This window comes from Orcinus orca, chromosome 8, assembly GCF_937001465.1.
Source record: "Orcinus orca chromosome 8, mOrcOrc1.1, whole genome shotgun sequence".
In the NCBI taxonomy this organism is placed as follows: Eukaryota; Metazoa; Chordata; class Mammalia; order Artiodactyla; family Delphinidae; genus Orcinus; species Orcinus orca.
The window spans coordinates 56,084,936-56,107,223 of record NC_064566.1 but is presented as its reverse complement, the minus strand read 5'-3'; the positions used below and the strand labels follow the sequence as shown (position 1 = coordinate 56,107,223).

At 49.7% G+C, this 22,288-nt stretch overlaps 2 protein-coding genes across 2 annotated transcripts in view; one reads left to right on the top strand and one right to left on the bottom strand.

Annotated features, from left to right (window-relative positions):
- Positions 1 to 22,288, bottom strand: part of USP35 (ubiquitin specific peptidase 35) — an 873,752-nt gene that overhangs the window by 173,784 nt on the left and 677,680 nt on the right. The gene's annotated exons all lie outside the window — the stretch shown is intronic.
- TENM4 (teneurin transmembrane protein 4) overlaps positions 1 to 22,288 on the top strand; it is a 757,305-nt gene that overhangs the window by 513,512 nt on the left and 221,505 nt on the right. Inside the window, exons 8-10 of the mRNA XM_049713625.1 lie at positions 3,842 to 4,097; positions 14,561 to 14,659; positions 16,074 to 16,309. Of these exons, the coding sequence (XP_049569582.1) occupies positions 3,842 to 4,097; positions 14,561 to 14,659; positions 16,074 to 16,309 (591 nt within the window). The remainder of the gene's footprint in view (positions 1 to 3,841; positions 4,098 to 14,560; positions 14,660 to 16,073; positions 16,310 to 22,288) is intronic.

Genomic DNA, 22,288 nt, shown 5'->3' with positions numbered 1-22,288 from the left:
GTGACCCAGGAATGTGTGCACCCTTCACAGGTGCACAGACCAAGGACCAGGAAGGTGATGTGAATTACTGGAGGCCACCCAGCCAGTGAGTAGGAACCGCAAGAGAGTTCTTCTCTCTCTTAGGCCATCACTGTCTCATTCACCATTGTATTCCCAGCACCCAGCTTACAAGTCCTGGCACAGAAAGGGGATTCAGTACATGCTGAATGAGTGAATTGGTTCTGAACTCCCTCTAAAGATGAGAGTATAGATTGGGGAGGATAAGGGGAGAAAAGAAGGCCTCTCCTCTCTGTCTTCCCTCCTGGCCATAGGAGCAGAAAGGAGTCTCCGTTCAGACCAGAGAAAACATTTGCTCCTTGGGAAGGCCATGTCTTTTTTGGGGTTATGAGTGCACTCCCATTGCTGAGCCCCCAAACATGGAGCCTTTCCCTGGGAAACCTGGGAGACATCAGAATCCCCTTTCCTACTGTTCTCAGAATGGAAGGGAAAGAGACAGCCCAGCTGAAGCATCTGGGACTCTGGTTCCAGGCAAGTAAGTAAAGGGCTGTATGGACCCCTGGCCTAGAGAGCCCAGGTGGCCTGCTGTCATTTTGGGCATACAAAAATCCTCCCCACCAGCCTTACCCTTCTGGACAGATTGCCCAGACCACTCACAAGAGCCACTTGCTCAAGAAACCTACATTGAGCATCTGCTTCATCTAGGACCTGTGATCAACAGCACAGAGGGAGCAGGGATTTTTATACCTACTAGAGGAGGCAAGGTGGGGACATAAGTATGCATGCTCTGGGGGAGACAGAAAAGGTGAGCCGTCTAGGTTACCTGCTGTGTTAGCGTTCACTGGAGGAAAAGCGAACTTTGGAGGAGGGTAGATCAAGGAAGGCTTTCTGGAAGGGGTGGCAATTGAGCTGAGCTTCAAAAAATAGAACGGATTTGGACCAGGACATTCCTTATCCCCGTAGGAGAATTTCCTTTTAGACGCTTATACTTAAAATCTCATCATTTCAGGACTCTTGGCAGTGCTATCAAGCCAGAGGCGGGCATCCTACTTAGTCACAAAGCTAGTGTCTGTAGGCTTGCAGGTCAGCCTGCCCTGACCCAGACCTCAGATGCTTGCTCTCTTCACTGAGGGTCTTTTTCTTGCCTTTGGCCATGGACTGAGACGGTCAAGCAGGTATCTGTGTTTTATGCAAAGGCACCATGGTTTGGTAGACAGAATTCAGGCTGTGGGTTAGTAAGGACCACTCACTAGTTTTGTAAGCCTCAGCTTCCTCGTCTGTAAAATGGGAATGATAATCATGCCGCCCTCTAGGAGCTGCTGTGAGCATTAGAAAGGTTCAGGCTGTGAAAGCACACTTAGTATGTGCTCAAATACATGGCAGCAACTGTTAATATCAATTAGGTAAAATGCCATGGGAAGGTTGACTCCTAGCGATGGGCCAGGGGCAAGGACTAGGTCACCCTTCTCTGCCGGCCTCCTGATAACCACTGGACAGTAATGCCCTGGACTGAAAGGCCAGGGGTAGGGAGGGACCCTCAACCAACCCAGGAGGCCGCTTCTGCTGCTGGCTTCTTTTCCAGGCTCCACATGTCTCCATTAAAATGCTGCCTGAGGACAGGTGGACCAAACAAATGACCCTGCATATTCTCGCTTTCTCCCTGGTCCAAGGGTGTCTGTTCTCTGCCTGTTCTACTGGCTCCCAGGTTCTCTCCCTTCCCATCAAGGGGCATCTCTGTTGGCAGATCTTCTGGTCCAGGACCACAGCATGGTACATCTTCAGAGGGTACCATTCATATTCTGTGGCCTTCCTGGAGACCATCTTCATTGGAGTGGCAATGTTAGCCACTCTGTGGCCCAGCAGATCTCTTGGCCTCTGAGAGAAAGGTATGGAGTGTACAGGGAGGGAGCTGATGAGAGATGAGGCTGGAAAGCCAGGCGTGGTTCAAATTCTAAAGGGCTTGGTAGATCCCATGTGGCCTTTATCCTGAAAATGTTTCGTAGGAAGGAAGTGATTTGCTCACATGGGTTTCTGTTTCTTTTTCCCTTCTATTGCTACCCAGCCCCACTCCCACCAGATTTGCTTTATAACTCGTTGGCATAAAAGACTGGGTTACATAAAAAGCAGAGAGCGACGCATCTTCCACTAAAAGTAGCCGTAACACTGATAGTGCCTTACACTTGATTGTGCTTGATGGTTTCCAGAAGGCTGTCTGCTGAGCCAAGGAAGAGCACAGCCTTTGGAATATCATACCTGTCTTGATTTGGATCCCATATTCACTGACTCTCAGTCCTCTCTGTGAAATGCAGGGTTCTCGAGAGGAACAAGTGATGTGGAATACTTTGTAAACTGTGAACTTGAGAAATGTTTCCTTCCCATTGATTGCCTCATTTGATATCACTGTAGCTCTGTGGTTCCCTTAATAAACTCTTTCCCCCATTTTACAGATGATAAAACTGAGGCTCAAAGAGGTAACGTGACATGTGCATGGTTGTCTTAGTCTTAGGCCTTTTTTTTCTTTTTCTTCTTTTTTAAATTTTTATTGGAGTATAGTTGATTTACAATGTTGTGTTAGTTTCAGGTATACAGCAAAGTGAATCAGTTATACATATACATATATCCACTCTGTTTTAGATTCTTTTCCCATATAGGTCATTACAGAGTACTGAGTAGAGTTCCCTGTGCTATACAGTAGGTCCTTATTAGTTATCTATTTTATATATAGTAGTGTGTATGGGTCAATCTCAAATGTAAGTTGGTACAACCATTATGGAGAACAGTATGGAGGTTCCTTAAACAACTAAGTATAGAACTACCATATGATCCAGCAATTCCACTCCTGGGCATATATCCATAGAAAACCATAATTAGAAAAGATACATGCACCCCAGTGTTCATTGCAGCAGTACTTACAATAGCCAAGACACGGAAGCAGCCTAAATGTCCATCAGCAGAGGAATGGATAAAGAAGGTGTCGTGCATATAAATATATTTAATAGATATAAATAAAATTTGTCTCTTAATTCTCTCACCTGTAAAATGGAGATACAGACAGTACCTGCTTTGTAGTGGGTCGTGAGGATGAGCTGAATTAACACAGGTAGAGGGCTCGGAATAGTGCCTGGCACATAGTAAGGGCTCAAGAGATGTTAGTGGTGGTTTTTAATCCCCCCCAGACTCATTCCCTTTAGTCAAAAGTCACCTGAGGCCATCACTGTCTGTGTGACCTAAAGTTTCACCACTGCCTCCAAGTACACAGGCCACAGCGCCCTTCCTGGCTTTACGTGTTCTCAGATTTATCACCATCTCGGTAAACTGTGTATTAACTTACCTTGTATTTTTCACTTGCTGTGTACCATTGTGTGTAATTGGTGATGCTCACATTTTAGCACACGTCTGAATCACCTGGAGCGTTTGTGGAATCAGATTAATGGACCCCACCCAAGATTCATGGCTCAGTAACTCTGGGGCAGGGCCCAAGAATTTTCATTTCGAAACAATTCCCAGGTGATGTTGAAGTTACTGATTCTAGCCATACCCTAAAAGTACCAAAGAAACAGCAGGAAGCTGATGACATGGGAGGCTAGTCTTTCTTTTTTTTTTTAATCTTATTATCTCTCGTACGAAAATGTCAGCTCAGTGGGGACAGGAGTTTTGTCTGCTTTTCTCCTTGATGTATCTCAGCAGCTAGAAGAGCAGGTGCTCAATAAGTGCCTGTCGGGTACCTGTGTATTGACCGCCTGACTGTGTCCGGTTTGCCAGTGCCTGCGGCTGGCCCGGCTGCTGCCGCGCGGTCCCCGTGGGGTCGTCCCCGCCCCGCTGACTGCGTGTGTTTGTGCCCTAGATCCCCCGGGTGGCCTGCAGAACCACCCTCGGCTCCGGACACCGCCGCTGCCGCTCTCGCACGCCCACACCCCTAACCAGCACCACGCGGCCTCCGTTAGCTCCCTGAACCGGGGCAACTTCACTCCGAGGAGCAACCCAAGCCCGGCCCCCACGGATCACTCGCTCTCCGGAGAGCCCGCGTCCGGGAGCGCGCAGGAGCCGGCCCACGCCCAGGACAACTGGCTGCTCAACAGCAACATCCCGCTGGAGACCAGGTGCGGGGCGCGGGGCGGCCGCGGGGTGCGGGATGGCCGGGCTGAGACCCTCGGGCTCTGGAGGGGCCCCGCTGTGTGCCCGCCACCTGGCCCGTCCCGGGCGGCTGGGGTCTGGGCCGCAGCGTAGGGATACGAGGAGGGCGGTGGGATGATGTAGGGGAGAGAGAGCTGGGGCTTGGGAATCAAGCAGCCCTGAAGTTCAGGGCGAACCTGCTGCTTACTGAAGGTATGACCTTGCTCAACTTGCTGACCCCCTTTGTGCCTCACTTTAATACCCCACGGGGATGCTGCTCACTGGAGAAGGCTGTTGTAACAGTAGATGAGAGCTGATGTGTGTGAGCAGGGCTGTCACGTGGCAGAGAGCAGGCTCCCAGCGTTTGATTTGGGCCCACACCTCTGCTTTTCCCTAGCGCGACTTGGTCACCCTCCGCCTGGCGTGGACTTGCCTGGCCTGCGGTGGGTGCTCGGTGGCTGCCATCGCCCCTCACCTCCTCTCCTCCTCTCCTTCTGGCCTAGCCCCTCTATACCCAAAGCCCTAATAATCCCTAACATTGATACATTTGAGTTTTAGTTACAAGGGCTTTCATATGTGGGATATGATAGAATCCTCACAACTTTAGGGAATGGGTATTACTATTGTGATCCCACTTAAGAGACTTGGAAGCTGAGACTCAAAAAGCCTAGGCAGTCCGTGCACGGCTGAGATTTGAACCCAGGTGGCCCAGCTTCCGGGTGCAGTGCTGTCTCCCTACACCACCAACCGTATCCTCCTGGCCTGGACCCCTCTGCCTCTCCCTTCTTCCAGCCTCCTTGAATGCTTTCGGCTCAGGGATTTCAGTCCCCCTCTGTTCATAGCCTTCTTCCTTCCCTTTGCTAAGCCACTATTTTTCCCAAACAGAAGGGATTTTTTTAAGGTTATAAAAACCATACAAACCCACTGGAGAAAACACAGAAAGATATGAAGACGAAAGGTAGACGTACCCATAATCCTACCACTCTGAGATAAGCTCGTTTGGCTTTGGGGGACATAGCCTTTTCCTATTTTCTCTAAACTGAGGATGAAGTGTCCCAGGCTGGACATTTGGAAGCTCTTTCTCAAAGAGTAAGTAGTTCTCAAAGTAGTGGGAAACAAAGATTTTCTCAAACTCCTGTTCCTTATCTGGGAAGAGGACAAAAGTCATACCACATTTGAGGAAGTGAAATTAATCTGTACGTGGAAGGCGTACCCATCTGACTCTGCCTGGCACATGACGGTGATATTCCCACACTGAGCTAGTGGGTCCAGTGAGAGAAAATCAACATCCTTTTGTGCCATTTTACTCCTGTAGAATCATTTTTCCAAAAGCAAATTTCTCACAGATGTGGCCCAACCTGCCCCCGGTCTCTTAATTAATATGTCTCTGTTGACAGTCTTCAAGATCATGTGTGACTTTTCCCTGCGCGCCTCCTTTGCTCTCTTCACGGACACAGTCAGATAATTGTATGTCTTCCTACCCAGAGTAGCTTAATTAGATCTCCATTATTTCCAAAGTGCTTATTGAATGACAGCACATGGTTGGTTGAAAGAAGCCAGCAAGTAATCAATGGTTCTGATTCCCGGCATGGAGCGTGGCAGCTACTCCCTCTGCTTAGATGTTCATTTTTCTCACATAGTATCAAAGTAGGTGGTTCTCGTCCCGGGGCGGAGCGACCCTTCTGCGGCCTCCCAGTCTCCCAAGATTCTGAGCCAAGGAGCTACGGCTGCCTTTCCTTGTTGTCGGCCACTGTGCTTTTTCTATGTCCTGTTTTCTTCTTCCCCTGCTGCTAGAAAGGGTATTCTGGGGCTTGGGGAAAAAAAAAAAAAAAAAAAAAAAGTAGGTGGTTCTCCAGGTTTTTCAAGGGAAAGGAAGATAAAGGACCAGCAGCAGGGACATTCTCCTGATGGTTAGTTTGAGATGTGAAGGTGGTCCCAGCTTAAGTCTCTTGCCTCGTTAACCAGTGCCCACGTGCCTATCTGACCCTCTCTTCTCCCACATCCATTGCTCAAACCACGTGGAACTTTGTTTTCTTTTTTCTTATACTTTATCATTCAGCTAATGTTCTGTAGAGCAGTTAGGAAATGGAAATAAGCAAGAAAAGAAAGTCACCCATATCTACCACCAAATGGTAATCATGGTTAACATGTTGGTGTATACTCATGTTTATATAACATTTTCTTGCTTTTCTAAATCCATTCACATATATAACATGATTATGTAAATTTAATATTCAGTATATGTGTGTCTATGTGAGTGTACATATATGTGTATTTATCAGTATTCCATCAAATCCCCAGGCCTTTCATGCCCCTGTGCCTTTGCACATACTCTTTGCACAACTCTCTGCCAGAGTCACCTTCCTCCTCACTTCTTGGTCTAGCAAAGTCCTTGAAGACCCAGATGAAATGTTTGAGGAAGGTTTCTGCTGTGACCTCAGAGTTCTGTGCATCTAAAGATAGCGTAAAACTGGGCTTCCCTGGTGGCGCAGTGGTTGAGAGTCCACCGGCCCATGCAGGTCCGGGAAGATCCCACATGCCGCGGAGCGGCTGGGCCCGTGAGCCATGGCCGCTGAGCCTGCGCGTCTGGAGCCTGTGCTCCACAGTGGGAGAGGCCACAACAGTGAGAGGCCCGCGTACCGCAAAAAAAAAAAAAAAAAAAAAAAAAAAGCCTGAAACTGGGAGAGGTGCCTGATACAGTGGATAAAACAATCAGAATTCTAGATCTTCATACCAACTGGTTGACAGCACAGAACTAACAAGGTATAGTTTAAGAGGGATCAGTGTCAAGTCTGGCAGATAGAATCAAAAGTAATTGTGATCAGCTTGGTGAGGTGGGAAGGATGTGGGCTTTAGATCAGGTGGATGTGGATTCCTACCTTGGCTGTAGTGCTTACTAGCTGGACAGCCTCCTTAACGTCTCTAAACCTTGATGTCGCCATCTGTAAATTGGGTTAAGAATTCGTGCCTGTTGGGTTGGGAGTAAATGAAATGTATGAGAAACACACAGCACAGTGCCCGGCATTAAAATACATGCTATAAAAGCCGTTTCCATTTTTGCCATATATATCTGCTCCCCATACCAACCCTGTGAAGAAAAAAGTCATTCAAAAATATTTATTAAGCTCCTACTCACTAGAAGAATTGAGAGGAAATCACAGGTTCTATCTCTTGTCTGCTTGGAAGAAGTGAGTTTGGCCCTGATGTTCTGAGGGCATCAGTGATGGTCCACTCACTGTAGCGAGTTGTTCAAAGCACAGATTACAGGGTCAGACACACCCTATGCTCAGACCCCCCACCCCCACCCCAGTGCTCACTAGCTGTGGACCTAGATCTTATAAGTCTTCGTCTCTAAAAGGGAGAAAATATTAGCAAATTCCTGTTCTGATGATCTGTTGCCACATAACAAACTACCCAAAACTTAGTGGTTTAAAAAACACCAGTTGATTGTACTTCATAGTGTGAATCAGCAGTTCAGGAAGAGCTCAGCTGGGCTGGTCTTCTGCTCCACGTGGGATAGACTGGGGTCAATCAGTGGTATTTGGCTCTTGGCTGGTCTGGTCTGAAGGATCCAAGATGGCTTCACTCACGTGCCTGACACCTTGGGGGAGACAGCTGGAAAGCTAGGCTCGGTAGGGCCCCTCTCCTTCTGATGTGGTCTCAGGGTCTCTCCACATGGCCTTCCCTGCAGGGAACTGTACTTTGTCCTCAGCAGCTCAAGGCTCCACTGCACTGAGACAAGAAGCCGTTGATCCTCCTAAACGGCTTGGCCTGGAACTGGCACGGTGTCACTTTTGCCATATTCTGTTGGTCAAAGCAGTCACAGGCCAGCCAGCTTCAAGGGAGGGACAGTAGACCCCACTTCTCAAAGGGAGAGGTGCCAAGAATTTTCATCCACCTTGAATCTACCAAACTGCCTCCTAAGGTTGTTGGAGCGATTACATAAAATAACGCCTGCACATGTCTTAGCACACCGTACGTGCTCAACTGCTTATCATGTAGTACTTGTTGTCCAGTAAATATTCACGCAGTGCCGACTGTGTGCCTGAGACATTTAAGAGAATAGACTCTTGCGGTAGGATAGAGATAAGCACAGGAGATGTGTTCTAATTGCCTCGGGATCCCCAGCACACAACACAGCCTTGCCACCTGCTGGGGGCTTGACAGATACTAACACACAGGTGAAATGAATGAGTGAATGAATGATGGAACAAATGAATGGATACATATACTCACCTGAGACTTGAGTGGGGCACAGAGAAGACTTCCCAACGGACCTGGTGCTGCGTGACTGTGTCGAAAAGCAGGTTTCCCCAGGGAGAGGCAGGAAGGAAAGGAGGGCCTGGAGAGGCACAGCCTGAGCAGAGCCCTAGAAGCCCCAGAGAGCAGGGCCTGTTTGAGACCGTTGTCCTAAACAGCTTTGCCAAGCGCCACCAGAACAGGGGGCCTCCTGATGCCAGAGAAACAGCCACAGACCCTTCCCTAATTGCCACACTGAGTTTCTGTTGAGAGTCTAAAATAAATAGCTGAGCAAATACCATAACAGCTGGTAGAATGACCAGGGGGGAATTCAGTTGCATGCTGGCAGGAAAAGGAAGGCTAGCAGAAGGACGAAGGAGAGAGAGGGCCTGGTTAACCCACTCCTTTCTCTGCCCCCGCTGTGCCTCTGACACTCCCCCAGGGTGACTGAGTCCCCCAAGGAGGAGATCGAGTCTACCTGTGCTCCCCAGAGCTGGGGTGTGATATTGCTTTAAGCCCTGCAGGTGCATCTGTGGTCCATTCTGGTGGGAGCCATGTGTTCAGGGTCCCCTAAAACCTGATCCACTTCTTTCACACTCTGCGGCATCAGACGCGTAATTGATTCCACAGGGACTGCCTGATTAATAAACCATCGGGCTCCTGTCGGATGAAGGGGAAGCTGGAGCAGAAGGCTGCCAGACCTCAGCTCTAACTCTTGTGATCGCAGGCCTGGTTTGGGAGCCTGGGGGCCACTTTGTGGTCATACTCAATTTGGGGAACAGCTCTGCCCACCCTCAGGGATGGGAGACTATCCCGTGGTCTCCAGCCCTGACGCACTTCCCAGAATGGCACACGGTGTCTGCTGGTGCGCCAGGCCAGCCCCTGAGCATCGCAGGGAACTGGGAAGGACGGTCGTCCCTGTCATTGGTGATTCCGTCACAGACATGCATAAGATACAGCCACTGCCACATAAGAAGCTGGAGGTCTAGGGAGGGAGGCAGACCCATAGATGAATGAATGGGGACAGGGCTGTCTGGATGATGCTGTGAGAGGAGAGGAGAGGGTATGGCTCCCTCGGCTTGGAAGCCTCAAATAACAATCATAACAAACACTCAGAGAGCCCTTGCTGGGTGCTCTGATGAGCTCCCAACCGAGGAAGCTCATTAGAGACTCAGGGCCCAGGGTTTTTACTGGGGGCTGGTCACACGGACATCACCTGCCTGGCAAGTACCCCAAATCCAGACTCCCAGAAGGAAAGCAGGTGTTCAGCATAAACTATATTGTTTGTACAAATAAAACTCAGTGAGTCAGCCCCTCTTACCAGTTGATGGTGGGAACCCTCCTGCACCCTGAGCTCCCAGACACCAGCCAAGGGCCAACCTTATAAGCAGGCCTTTCGAAGGCTAGCAGTCAGGACTGCTATCTTAACTCTTCTGCACAGAAAGGTAGACTTATTATCCTCCTCGCTTTAGAGGTGAAGAATCTGAAGAACAGAAAGCTTAAGCCACTTGCCTAAGGAGGCACAGTCAGCAAATGGCAGGGCCAGGAGCCGTGCCCAGGCCAGCTGACTCTGGAGCTTCTGCCCCTAACTGCTGTCCAGCACTGCCTTCCTGATTATTAAAGGTAGCCTCTTGGGGCATGCATTAGTAGAATCTGCAGGGAGAGAGGAATTCTGAGATGAGGGGCAGTTGTGCAAAGGCCAGGAGGGAGCTTGGCCTTTTGGAGCGAGAGTCAAGAGTTTGGTGAAGTGGGAGCTGCAGGGGCTTCCCAGTGGAGATGACAGTAAATGGGGGTCCCTGGTGGAGAACCTTGAGTTCCATGAACCGGAGGTTGCGCTTCTCCCCGTGGGCATGGGGGCTGGGGGTGGTAGAAGCTGCCAACATCTTGCAAATTGAGACTGACGTCATGAGATTGGCAGGGAAGACCTGGTTCATTTTTCTTTCTTTGTTCATCCATTTGTTCACATGCCAGCTCCGTAACTAACTCTAAGTGTGGTCTTGGCCAAGTCTCTTAACACCCCGCACACCTTGGCAGGGGTGGGGGTCTGCAGAGTGTGGGGTGTGATCCCTGCCTGTCCTGCTCTACCGGGTGGCTGTCCCAGGGCTTAGGGGGTGGAAACATGTCCAGGACAGTGGGCTCATGGTGAGAAGCTGGGCTGCTGCACAGGGCAGTCCCGGAAGAACTACTGGCCACTGCAGCTTCCCAGCCACTTCCTTCCCCAAAGCCATGCATTTTGTGCTTGGGAGGCAAGCTCAACCGGCCCTGGGTCAGAGAGACTGGCCCAGGGCCCCCCCTCAGGCTTAGAGGGGAGCCAGTCCCCTCCCCTCTCTAAGAAGAGCTTTAAGAGCAGTCTAGCACTACACTGCAGTTCCTTCTCCAAGCCAGCGGCAACTGTTTCCTTACAGGCAGCTTGGGGCTGTGAGGCGGGAGAGATCTGAGTTTGAGTCCCATCTCTAGCTTTCCACTGCCGTGTAATCTTAGGCTGTCACTTAACTTATCTGGGCCTCAGTTTCCATATCTGTAAAGTGAGTTAACAACACCCACCAACGTGAGGTCAGATGAATCCAGCGGCCATACCTGAGCTCCCAGCAGCAGTGGCTGGAGACCCTGCAGGACTGTGACCCAAGGAGGGCTCAGCAGCGCAGGTTCCCCATCAGGAAATCCTCATCACTTCTGTGTTTCAGAAGAACCAGAAACCCAGAGTGTTGGGGGCAGAGATAGACAGGAAATTTAGTAGGGAGCCTTGAATTGGGAGTCTGGACACCCGGGTTTTCGTTCCAGCTCTGCCACTGACTTGCCGTGTGGATGGGAGCAGGACACATGTCTCTCTGGGTCTTGGTTTTCTCAGCAGTCAAATGAGACCTAATAATTTGACCCAGAACTCAGTTCTGAAAGTACAGAATGAGGCTTACTATTTCAAGGCAATAATAGCATCTGAATAGGCAGCATTTCAGCAAGTGCTCATGTCACCCCAAACTCCCAAGTGATCTAAATGATTAACATCCAAGTTAGCATGGGTGTGGACGCTCTTTCAGGAAATCGTATGCACTCTATCACTCTAGAAACCCTTTGTTCTCTTGCATTGCCTCTCCCCTTGTTTGAATAGATCTGTACTTTTAGGAGATACTTGTCTGCTCTCTCTTTTTAAATAACTGTTTCCTTTTGAATTACAAAATTAAAAATTAAAATCACTCTTGATCCGGACAGTGGAAAATCCCCACTGTTAACATTTTCATCTTTATCCTTTGTCTTTTTTCCCTGAATGTATTTATTTATTTGTTTCTGATGCATCCTAAGTACAGATTTGACTCTCTGAGAGCACAGTCCTTACCTAGCGATGCAGGCCAGACTCCTACACGTTCTGGCGAGCGTGCCACGCAGCCACCCTCAGGCCCTAGGGCGACAGCAAGAACTCATCCCTGGGGCCCCCGGACAGGGGCAGTTAGGGCCTGCTCAGGCTGGGCTGTATAGACTATAAGAAGGCTGAAAATTTCCTCGTGAAATGCAGGGAATAGATGAAATAATAATAAAACATCACCTGTGCTACCCTCTGCATGCTAGTGATATGCCAGCACGCTTACCTTTGTATACCTCATCGTCTGCAGTATTCGGCAAATGTTATATGAGTGCCTGCTTCCATGTGTCAGGGACTCTTCTAGACTCTGGGCACACGGGCAGAGAATACGACCTGAGATTTCTACCCTCATGAAACTAAATGGCATTAGCAAAAAGCACAATAAGCATATTATACACACACACACACAGACACACACGTACGCTTGCACACATACATATGTACATACGTGTGTGTGTGCATGTCTAGTGCTATGTGGAAATCTAAAGCAGTGCAGGGGGCCAGTGGGTGACTAGAAAGAGTAGGATGGGAGCTTTTATAGTTAGGGTGAGAAGGGAGGCACTGATCTGTGCAGATATTTGGGGGCACGTGATTCAGGCAAGTAGCAGCAAAGGCTTAGCCTGTTGGAGAAACAGCGAGGAGGCCAGTGTAGCACAGAAAATGAGGTTGGAGAGGTAGCAGTGGGTCGGATCTTACAAGATCTTGTGGGCTCCAGTAAGGACTATGGTTTTATTCCTGTGATGCCATTGGAGGGATGAGAGCAGGGCAGTGACACGAGCCAGGTGATACTTCAGGAGAAGTATCATCTGGATTTCTAACGAGAGTGAGTCTCCTGGCTTATGAACGATCAGAGAGACAGACTCACCTGCTTGAGGTCCCGGGGCATGATGGAACCAGACCCTGCTGACTCCGGGGCCTGTGTACCTCCCACTGTGTCACAAGACATCCCATCGGGAGGCCATCTGTCTGGGGGCAGAAATGGGGCTACTCTGAGGGACTCCCCTGCAGGAACTCCCAGGCTCTGTGGGATGCCCCGGGGTAGTGAACGCTATCAGAACCGCCTGCCACGCAGGCTGCTGGACCCAGACTGCTTCAGGATCCTCTCAAAGGGAAGGTCCCCACCACCACGGCGGTACTCAGAGGCCCGGCTGCAAAACAGTGTTGCCTGTACCCAGGAGTGCCCACGAAATGGTGCTCTGAGGTAGTATTTACAACCCCTCGCGTTGGTCTGTGAGGCCGGCCAGGGGCAAAGCCACAGGCTCGGCAGCGACCCAGGATTACAGGCAGGGAGGGCCTGAGCCCTGGCGTCAGACAAACTCAGGCTGCCGTCAAGCTCTGCCGCTTGTTTACTGTACAGTAGGACCTTAGGAGTGTTACTTCTCCGAGCCTTGCCGTGCCAGCCCGCAAAACAGAGATGATGGCAGAGACTTTGTAGGTTGTTGTGAAGAGGAAGATTTACACTGGATAATAGTTGCAGAGTTCTAGACAGTGAAAAGCATATGGTGGATGTAGGGTAGATAGTCGCTATTATAGTTAGCATTAGTACTTCTGTAATCTTTGTTTAGCCCTTGAAAAGCTTCCAACATTCCTCAGTTGGTCCTATAGCAACCTGTGAGCTTAGTATTATTAGCCCCATTTTACAGATGAAAAAAGTAGTATAAGATTAGAAGAGGTTAAAGAAGTGTTTACACAAAGTCACACAGCACGAAAGCGGCAGAAAAGGGACTTGAATTTAGGTTTTCCGGTTCTTACGACCTGGTCAAAGTCAGAAGGATGGTCCCTGGCAGGGCTGGGCGTGAAAGGTAGCTTTCTGCAGTCAGTCCTTCGCTTGGGCACACACAGCAGGCTGCATCCACCACCGGCTTCTTCGAAATGATTCAAGGGAGGTGGCGGCAATCCTGAAATATCAGAAAACAGGATCCCATGCACTCATGTGTGAGTGACGCCACTTAGCAGGCACGGTTGAGACTAAAATAGCTAGTGTGTCTACCTGCGTCCTGGGTCCCGAAACGCTGCACTGCCCTCAGTGCATGTGGAGGGACAAAAGAGCCTCCGCCTCTGTCTCTGTGGGGTGCCAGCCTCGCCAATCTGTCATCACCCAGGTCCCTGCACTGCCAAAGGACCCTGACGCTCCAGTATCATCACAGCTTGGGGACTTGTGAGAAATGCAGGTCCCCAGGCCCCCAACACCTACTGACCCCGAATTTCTGGGGCTGGGTCTCAGCAAAGCACAGCCCTCCAGAGGATTCTGGTGCTTACGCAAGTTTGAAAACCACAGCTTTAGAAGCAAATGGCCCAAAATGCTTGTCTGTCTTTTTCCTTTGGACAAGCAAAGTATGCATCGCTGGCTGTTGTTAAAGCAGATGTAGGCAGGGTGACGTAGAAGAGAAAGCACGGGCTTCGGAACAGATAAACTTGCGCTCAAATTCCTGCTTTGAGCCTTGCTAGCTGGTAGCCTTGGCTGGCCCTGGGACCTCTCCACACCTCCATTTCCTCGTCTGTAGAATGGGGATGACACTGCCTTCCTTGCACTGCCTCTTTTGAAGACTTGAGGTAAATGGCTATAACATGCCTAGCTCAGCACCTGAGCCGCAGTCAGTCTTCACCAGTCAGCTCTGTGATTTGATGCACACAACTGGCAGACATACAGGTTTGTATGGAGAATACTCCCTCCAGACGCCCCGGGCCAGGCAGACCCCGGGCGCTTGTGGCTTGCACACAGACCCATTGCCTGGAAACTGCATCCTGTTGGTCTCACGCACAGCTGCACCCGTCAGCCACTTTGTGTGTTTCTCTACTCTCCCCCTTCATTGATGCATGACTCATTGCTTCATTCATGTCTCCATGTGTGCATAGAAACCTAGGCAAGCAGCCATTCCTAGGGACATTGCAGGACAACCTCATTGAGATGGACATTCTCAGCGCCTCCCGCCATGATGGGTCTTACAGTGATGGGTAGGTGACATCCCCATGCTTCTCCTGTGTGTGTGTGCTCTCCCTGTGGCTCCTGCACTTGCATGCAGACTCTGAGACCTTTCCCTGGGATCTCCTGGGGGAAGTGATGAGGCCATGTTGCATGCCCATCCCCAAGTCCACGTTCAGCTTGCAAGAGTTTATCCTTGGAATACACTGTCCTCCGGCATATTAACAGCAGTCCTGTTAATATGACGCTCCTGGCATCTCATTGGCTGCCTCTGCCATTCTGAAAGCCATCTCACGTAGCAGCTTTTATGCAGCACAGGCCCTGTATTGTGTGTATGCTGGCCCTGAGTATGTATTCTGTGGCCTGAGTCATCTTGCACCCCAGCAGGGTACAAGATTCCTCTAAGTATTACCTTTGACCCCAAGACTTCAGGGGCATGCAGTGCAACCGGTGCACCCCGTTTCCCAGGCTGTGTCCCAGTCCTCTCGTGGCCGTGGTTAAAGCCAAGCTGTGGAGGACTTCCTGGCACTTAGTTTGGCCAAACCATGTGCTTTGACCTTGCCGTGCGGCCCTCAAGACTGTAGCCAGGCGGCAGTTGCCCGTCTGTCCCCTCCCATGGCTTTTACCAGGGGCTTGGAAGGCAGCAGACTGGCTTTTAAAATTGAAGTATCTGTTTTTTAAGATTTATCATTTATTTATTTATATTTGCCTGCGACACGTGGGATCTTAGTTCCCTGACCAGGGATCAAACCCACGTCCCCTGCATTGTAAGGCAGATTCTTTACCACTGGACCACCAGGGAAGTCCCAGCAGACTGGCTTTTGAGGAGAGCGCTTAGAAGGCATTTGCTGCCATTGGCTGTGTAGCAGCCACTAGGGGACTCTTGACCATGGCAGAGCTTAGTGGTGGTTTCTTGGTTCCCACTCCGACCAAAACCCCCTTTAAAACAATTGGTATTGTATTCCTCCACCACGGTACAAAGTCAAAGGACGTATTGGAGGGAGACGGAATTTTTTCGGTTTCATAATCTCCAGGGGGGCAGAACAGGATTTTAGACACGTTCCAAGTTACTGCAGTAATTTTAGAAAACATCTAGTTTATTCCCCAAGAAACAGCATCCCAGCCCCATCCCTTCCCAGGAAAAGGATCTCAACACTCAGCCTTCTGTCCAGTTGGTAACACCTTCCGCCTTGGCTTGGGTGGGTTCCCCATGGGCAGGGCTGTCCCATCCGTGTTTCGTGGAAACGTGTCTTCGTGTGCCCTGTTTTATGGTCTGGTACATGATTCTCTGTTTTTCTGTTCCTCCGTCTCCTCCGTGCTGATTCTCTCTCTCTCTCCCCAGGCTCCTCTGCATGCTTCTTCTACTGCTGCCTGCATCCTCAGGTCAGTGTGGGCTCCTGGTGAGTCGTCAGCCCCTGACGCCCTCTGGCTTCTCTCCATCCACAGGCACTTCCTCTTCAAGCCGGGAGGCACCTCCCCACTCTTCTGCACCACGTCGCCGGGGTACCCTCTGACGTCCAGCACCGTGTACTCACCTCCGCCCCGACCCCTGCCCCGTAGCACCTTCTCCCGACCGGCCTTCAACCTCAAGAAGCCCTCCAAGTACTGTAACTGGAAGTGCGCGGCCCTGAGCGCCATTGCCATCTCAGCCACGCTGGTCATCCTGCTGGCGTACTTTGTGGGTAAGCACCTCCCTCACCCCAGCTTCCCCTGGGTCCCCTTTGGCCCATAGGGCAGTGACCGAGACACCTGTGGGCATGAAGGCACCTTGCCAGCACGGCAGTCAGAGCTTGCAGGGTGAGCCGCGTAGCCCTGGATCACTGGCCTGGCCTGCACCCGCCCCCCTCCCCCCGCCCTGACTATGCAGGTCAGCTCTCAGGGCCGTCTCTCTCGTGCTCCTGCACGTATACCAGGGAGGAAGCTCTGCGTCGGCTCTCTCGTGTGGTGGAGGCCTGGCATCAGGCAAAAGCACTCACCAAGACCGGCTTTTGACGTGGTGGTCATCTGTGACGTGAGTGTCATAGATGGGAGTCCCTAGAAATGAAATGACAAGTTGGGCAGCTGAACAGGAGGCTGGCCTCTCCTGTTGGTGCCACAGTGAGGAGCAGGAAGGAGGCAGGGCGCCCTGGGGTTGGAGACAAACTGCCAAAGGTCAGAGTGTGTGACCTCAAGCCAGACGGCATGTCCGAAGGTGGTGGTCGGGCAGGGCCATCTGTGGGGAGCCAAGGTCGAGTGTCAGAAAGGGTCCCAGGGAGCAGTTAGAGCTGCCTGAGCGAGCGCAGAGACCGAGAGCAGCACTGATCGGCCTTCCTACCGGACCCCAGGGCACGTCCGTGATGTAAGAAACTCCTCCGGACCCACTGCCCCACTTGCGATGCCTCCCACTGTGCGCTCTTTTGACTTCTTTGCAGCACAGTCTGGTTTCCTGCTTCAGACCCCTGTGTTTGGTCTTTGGTCTGCTCCCAGGAAAGCTATTAATCTGAAGAGATCTCAGGATGTTGTGCAGAGTCTGCTGCCTCTATGAAAATCAGCCTCTTAGTAAAGGCATCCAGCGGGGTGGGCTTAACCCTCTGTCCTTTCCAGCCTTCAAATTCTATAATTCTAAGGTTTAAGGTAGGTCAGACCAGCTTGAGAAGGCCTCGAACCCACGCTAAGGCATTCTGAGGTTATTCTATCGGCAAAGGGAACCTTTTAGTATAAGCCCAATAAATAGAAATGGAACTAGCTGGCAGAAGCCAAAGGAAGACCGAGTGCCGCCCACTGTGAAAAAGAACTTAGTGACAAGCAAAGTCATTGTGGATGGAAAACAACTGTCTTGAGAGGTCTGGCTCCCACTTGTTTGGGATGCGGAGAAGGGGTTCAAGCATGGTTGGGGGTTTGGGTGATGTAAGCTGTAAGGTTACTTCCCTTTCAAGATCTTTGAATTAAATAAAAACAAGTAACTAGGAAAACGATAGCCCTGCAAACAAGGAGGTCTCCTTAAACATCTCGAGGTATAATAAGCCTCGTCTGGTATCCGGGGTCTCTTTTCCCCCTGTGAAGATGGGCTTACAGAATTTCACGGCATCAGGGTCAGGTTGGCATACGTGTTTATCTATTCTTCTGTCTGATTGATTAGCTGTCGCCACCTAGAAAGCTGTGTTGAGAAGGATCCCAAGGCTATATTCAGACTCGATGGAAAAGAGTCTCTGTGATTGATTACTGATGTCTGTTGTGGTCACAGGAATGGAGAATATGGATGACATTCCACGTATTTGCCATCCCTGCCCTGGGTCATTGGGTAAAAGGAACAGCCAAACTGGGAAAGGTCAGCACCCACCCAGGCTCTGCACGAGGTTCATGATTGATGTAGATTGGGTTACTGGTGAGGGTTGTGAGGTTCCAAGCACTGTCACCTGGCATGGAAGTTTCTTTGTGGCACTCCCAATGCTGTATCCCCACCAACCACTAGCAGAGCCCTTGCTTTTGACTGACATTATTATATTTCATAGATGAGTAGACTTTTGAACAGGCAGTGTCACTGTTCATCAAGAGTCGAGCAGTTCACTACATATAGACATCAGCTTGTTTTGTGTTGACGTCAAGTTTATACTATGTACTATGTAACCTAGTTCAGAAAGGAAGCATCAATCTTTCTATGATTAAATGAGCTCTCTTCTGCTTTCCATCCCATGGGCTCCGTCGTCTCCCATTTAGTAAGAATACACCGTCCATCATCAGCTATCTAAAGATAGGTGCTACTGTGGATAGTAGTGAGTTCCCTACCTAGGAAGGGTGCAAATAGTGCTTATGACCATGTAAGCAAGAAAAAGATTCATTCATTGACTGGGCATGTTCTCTGGAGGACCTTTACTTTTCCTTCCAACATTGATAGTCTCAGAATCTACGATTTTGTGAAGTTTCTTTTTCATTCAGCAAACGAAACAGGGTAGGTACCTTGAGTCAGGCGCTGTGCTGAGTGCTAGGGCCAACAATATATTCCCTACTCTTGAGGTGTTCGTAGCTTAGAAGCAGTGATTGATATGATATGATAACATAGCGGTGTTAGAAGTGGCTGAGGCAGCTCAGGGACTATGGGAATACCCAGCCCCAGCCAGGAAGACTAGAGGAGGCTTCCTGTGAAAGGTGATGTTTTAGCTGACTCTTCAAGTCACAGCCAGAAGTAGACGTGAAGGAAAGGAATTTCAAACCAAGGGACATTTCAAAGTCTCGAAAGAGGATGATGTGATGGCAAAAGGGGTTTCTGTGTTTGAAGCATCTGAGGGGTGTCGGGGACATGACTGGAGCTAATGCAGGAGAGTTTGGTCAGATTATGAAGATCACCGTGGAGGCCAAGCTAAGGACCTTACTGGATGGGCAACAGGGAGCCATTGAAGGGCTTTAAGCGGTGGCAGGACATAGTCAGATGTTTATCTCAGAAAGGTAAGGATGGAGGAAGAAAGAACAGGCCCTATTGCATAAACAAGTCAGGAGACGCTGAGGGCTTCAACTAAGAGGGTGACAGTGTAGGTTGCGGGTAGGGTAGATGTGAGGTCGATTTGGGAGAATTCGTCTCTCAAGTTAGGAGACGTCAGTCCACTGAGAATGTGTCCTTGCCAAGAATAAACACGTCCTTCTGACAAAGCCCGATGTATATAGAAGACTTAAAACAGGAGTTTAGATTCTGTATCCAAGGACCAGGTCAGAGAGGCAAGCCTGGGGTGTTCCCTCTGTTACCTGGAAACTCAGCAAGGTGGGGCAGAGCTCACACCGGCCTGAGAACCTGGATTCCACTCCCAGCTCAGCCACTGAGCCGCGTGGGCACTCACTTCTCTCTCTGAGTTCCGATTTCTCATCTAGAAAACCGGCATGGCCCATCACCTCAGAAGGATGCTTGTGAGTCTGGAGTGAGAGTAAGCTAATGCAGTGAATGCACTGCAGGTGCGAGGTGAGCGCCTACCTGTCCTCCTGGGCTGGGCTGGCAGCCTTGTGCTCGCTCTCCTCCAGTTGCTGGGGCCAGGGATGAGCTCTTGTTGCTTGGCCATCATCACAGGCTGTGAGCACTAACTTGTAAGGAACTATCAGTTATTAAAAATCAAAGTAATTGTCTCTGTTGAGCACGACTATCCTTAACAAAGACACTGCTAGCAGACCAACTCATCAACAGGCAAAAAGCACAGATATTTAATTAGATTTCTGATGAAAATTGTGTTTCATTTCAAGGATAATCAATTATTAATTACTGTAATGAGCAAGTCTGACTGGGTTTACTAATTAGCTCATTTAAAAATTATGAATAACCTTTTCATTTGTAATTATTTTCTACATCCTAGCAAGTTCCAGATAAGAATTGCATCACCTCACCAGCAGAGGGGGAGTGGAAAACAGAGGGCGAGTGGAAAACAGAGGGCGGGAAAGATTTGTTCTTTCTCTGGTGCCTGCTCAGGGCCGCCATGTCTGGACGGAACTCTGACAGATCCACTTACCATTCAGTTTCTTAGTTGGAAAGTTTATTGGGAAACAAGCAACCAGTGGCCTTTCATTTGTAGAGACGTGTGCAGTTATTTTCATGGGAAGATAGAGAAATTGGAGTCAGCACTTACCACCCACAAAGGCTGCGGGACCCAGGGCCTTGCCTTTGGGCCGTCTTCTGGTCCCCTGGGGTGTTACAGGTTGCTCTGGCCTGGGCTGGGAATCCAGGGAGGACCCTCACTGAGCCTGGGAGATCTCTTCCGAGAGACGATGTGTGTTTTTGCCTCTGAAGGGCACCGTTCAGAGAGGCCGCCATTGGGGTGAGCGCCTTGCTTCGGTCTCCCACTCTCCCTGTGAAGGTTTTCGGGTCCTTTTAGTCTCCATTTGAATACCCTGCCTCTGCTTTTCCGAAGAAAAGAAATCTGTTTGCAGAACAAAATGGGGAGAGAATGATGTGAGGGGAAAGTTAGTTGTAAGTCAAACCATGAAACTTGTGCAGCCATGGCCATAATGCTTTATTTGATAGCATTTAATTGTTTTAAAAACATTTTCACCCAAAAAAGCAGTGTGGTTTAGAGTAGTAGAAATAACAGGGGTCACTTTTTATCATTAATAATCAGAGCAGTTTGCTTTTTTTTTTTTTTTTTTTTTTTGCGGTATGCGGGCCTCTCACTGCTGTGGCCTCTCCCCTTGCGGAGCACAGGCTCCGGACGCGCAGGCTCAGCGGCCATGGCTCACGGGCCCAGCCGCTCCGCGGCATGTGGGATCTTCCCGGACCGGGGCATGAACCCGTGTCCCCTGCATCGGCAGGCGGACTCTCAACCACTGCGCCACCAGGGAAGCCTGAGCAGTTTGCTTTGAGTGTGCCCTGTCAGCATGACCCTGACTGTTCTAAGCACTCTGCTTGTGTTTTCTTATTGAAATCTCCCAGCACCTCTGGGTTATTATCCCCAGTTTACAGATGAGGACGTGGAGACCCAGTGAGCTTAAGTAACTCACCCACTGCCATACAGTAAATGACAGGCCTGTGCACTCAGCCTCTTGAGCTGGTACTTTTAATTTTTTTTTTCTCTTTTGTGCTCACAGTCTTAAGCCTTATACTGTAACTTTCCCTCCTTGTATCTGGTATTCTAAATTTTTACTATGCACCTAGCATCGATCCAAGCCATTACTATACACGTATCATCTCTCTGAACACTCGTAACAGTTCTGTATTTCCTGGATGAGGAAACTAAAGCTCGGAGAAGTTAACAACTTGCCAGGGTCACACAAGGAGTGAATGACATAGGATTTCAAAGGTCATACTCTCAGCCACTACACTGTAGGTCACATAATGGAAGATCAAGAAACCCCATTCAGGCCCTGGCTCCGTCCCTTGCTGGCTGTGTAAACTTGATCAAGTTGCTTAACTTCTCTGAACTTCAGTTTCCACTTTCCTTATGGCTCTTACAATGGATGTGGCTGGAATGATTAGGCCCATTTTATAGGCAAGGAAACTGAGGGCAGCATCAGGGTTGAGAGCGTGGGTTCTGAAATAAGGCTGCCTGCTTTCAAATCTCAGCTCTGCTGCTTACATGCTTTCTGACCTTAGGCAAGTTTATTTAATTGATCTCAGCCTCAGTTTACCCATCTGTAAAATGGGGATAATAATAGTGGCCGTTTCACAGGGTTTTGTGATGTTCCAGTAAGATAATTTGCATAAAGCACCTATCCCATTGCCTGGCACAGAGTTGGCTCTCAGTAAAAGTTTGATACTACTGTGGTTATTAACAGTATTATTAGTACTTTTAGCATCCCATGGAAAAGAGTAAGTCTTGAGTGAGAACTTGGGCCTGTGTTGTTTCATGGCAGTGCCTGCGAGCTTCCCAGCCTTCATTAGTCACAAGGGCAGCTGACAGAACAATCAGGGGGCCCTGTCAGAAAGCATTTGTAGGGATGTCTCACTGTTCCAGGGAGGCGGCTGCAAGGAGAATCGTTACCCAAAAAACAACTCACGTCATTTCTTTAACTAGGACAAAAGTTGATTTTTGCTTCACTGCCAGTGCCTCTATCCGGAGAAAACTGACAGCTTCTCTCGTGTTCTGAATCCCTATGTAAAAAGCAGACACTGAGTACTGCAGAAGAGTACGGAGTTGTATCTTGAGGACTCGTCAGGCACCTGTCTAGCCAGATAGGCCTTTGGAATAGGAGACCAAAAAGGCTTGTTAACA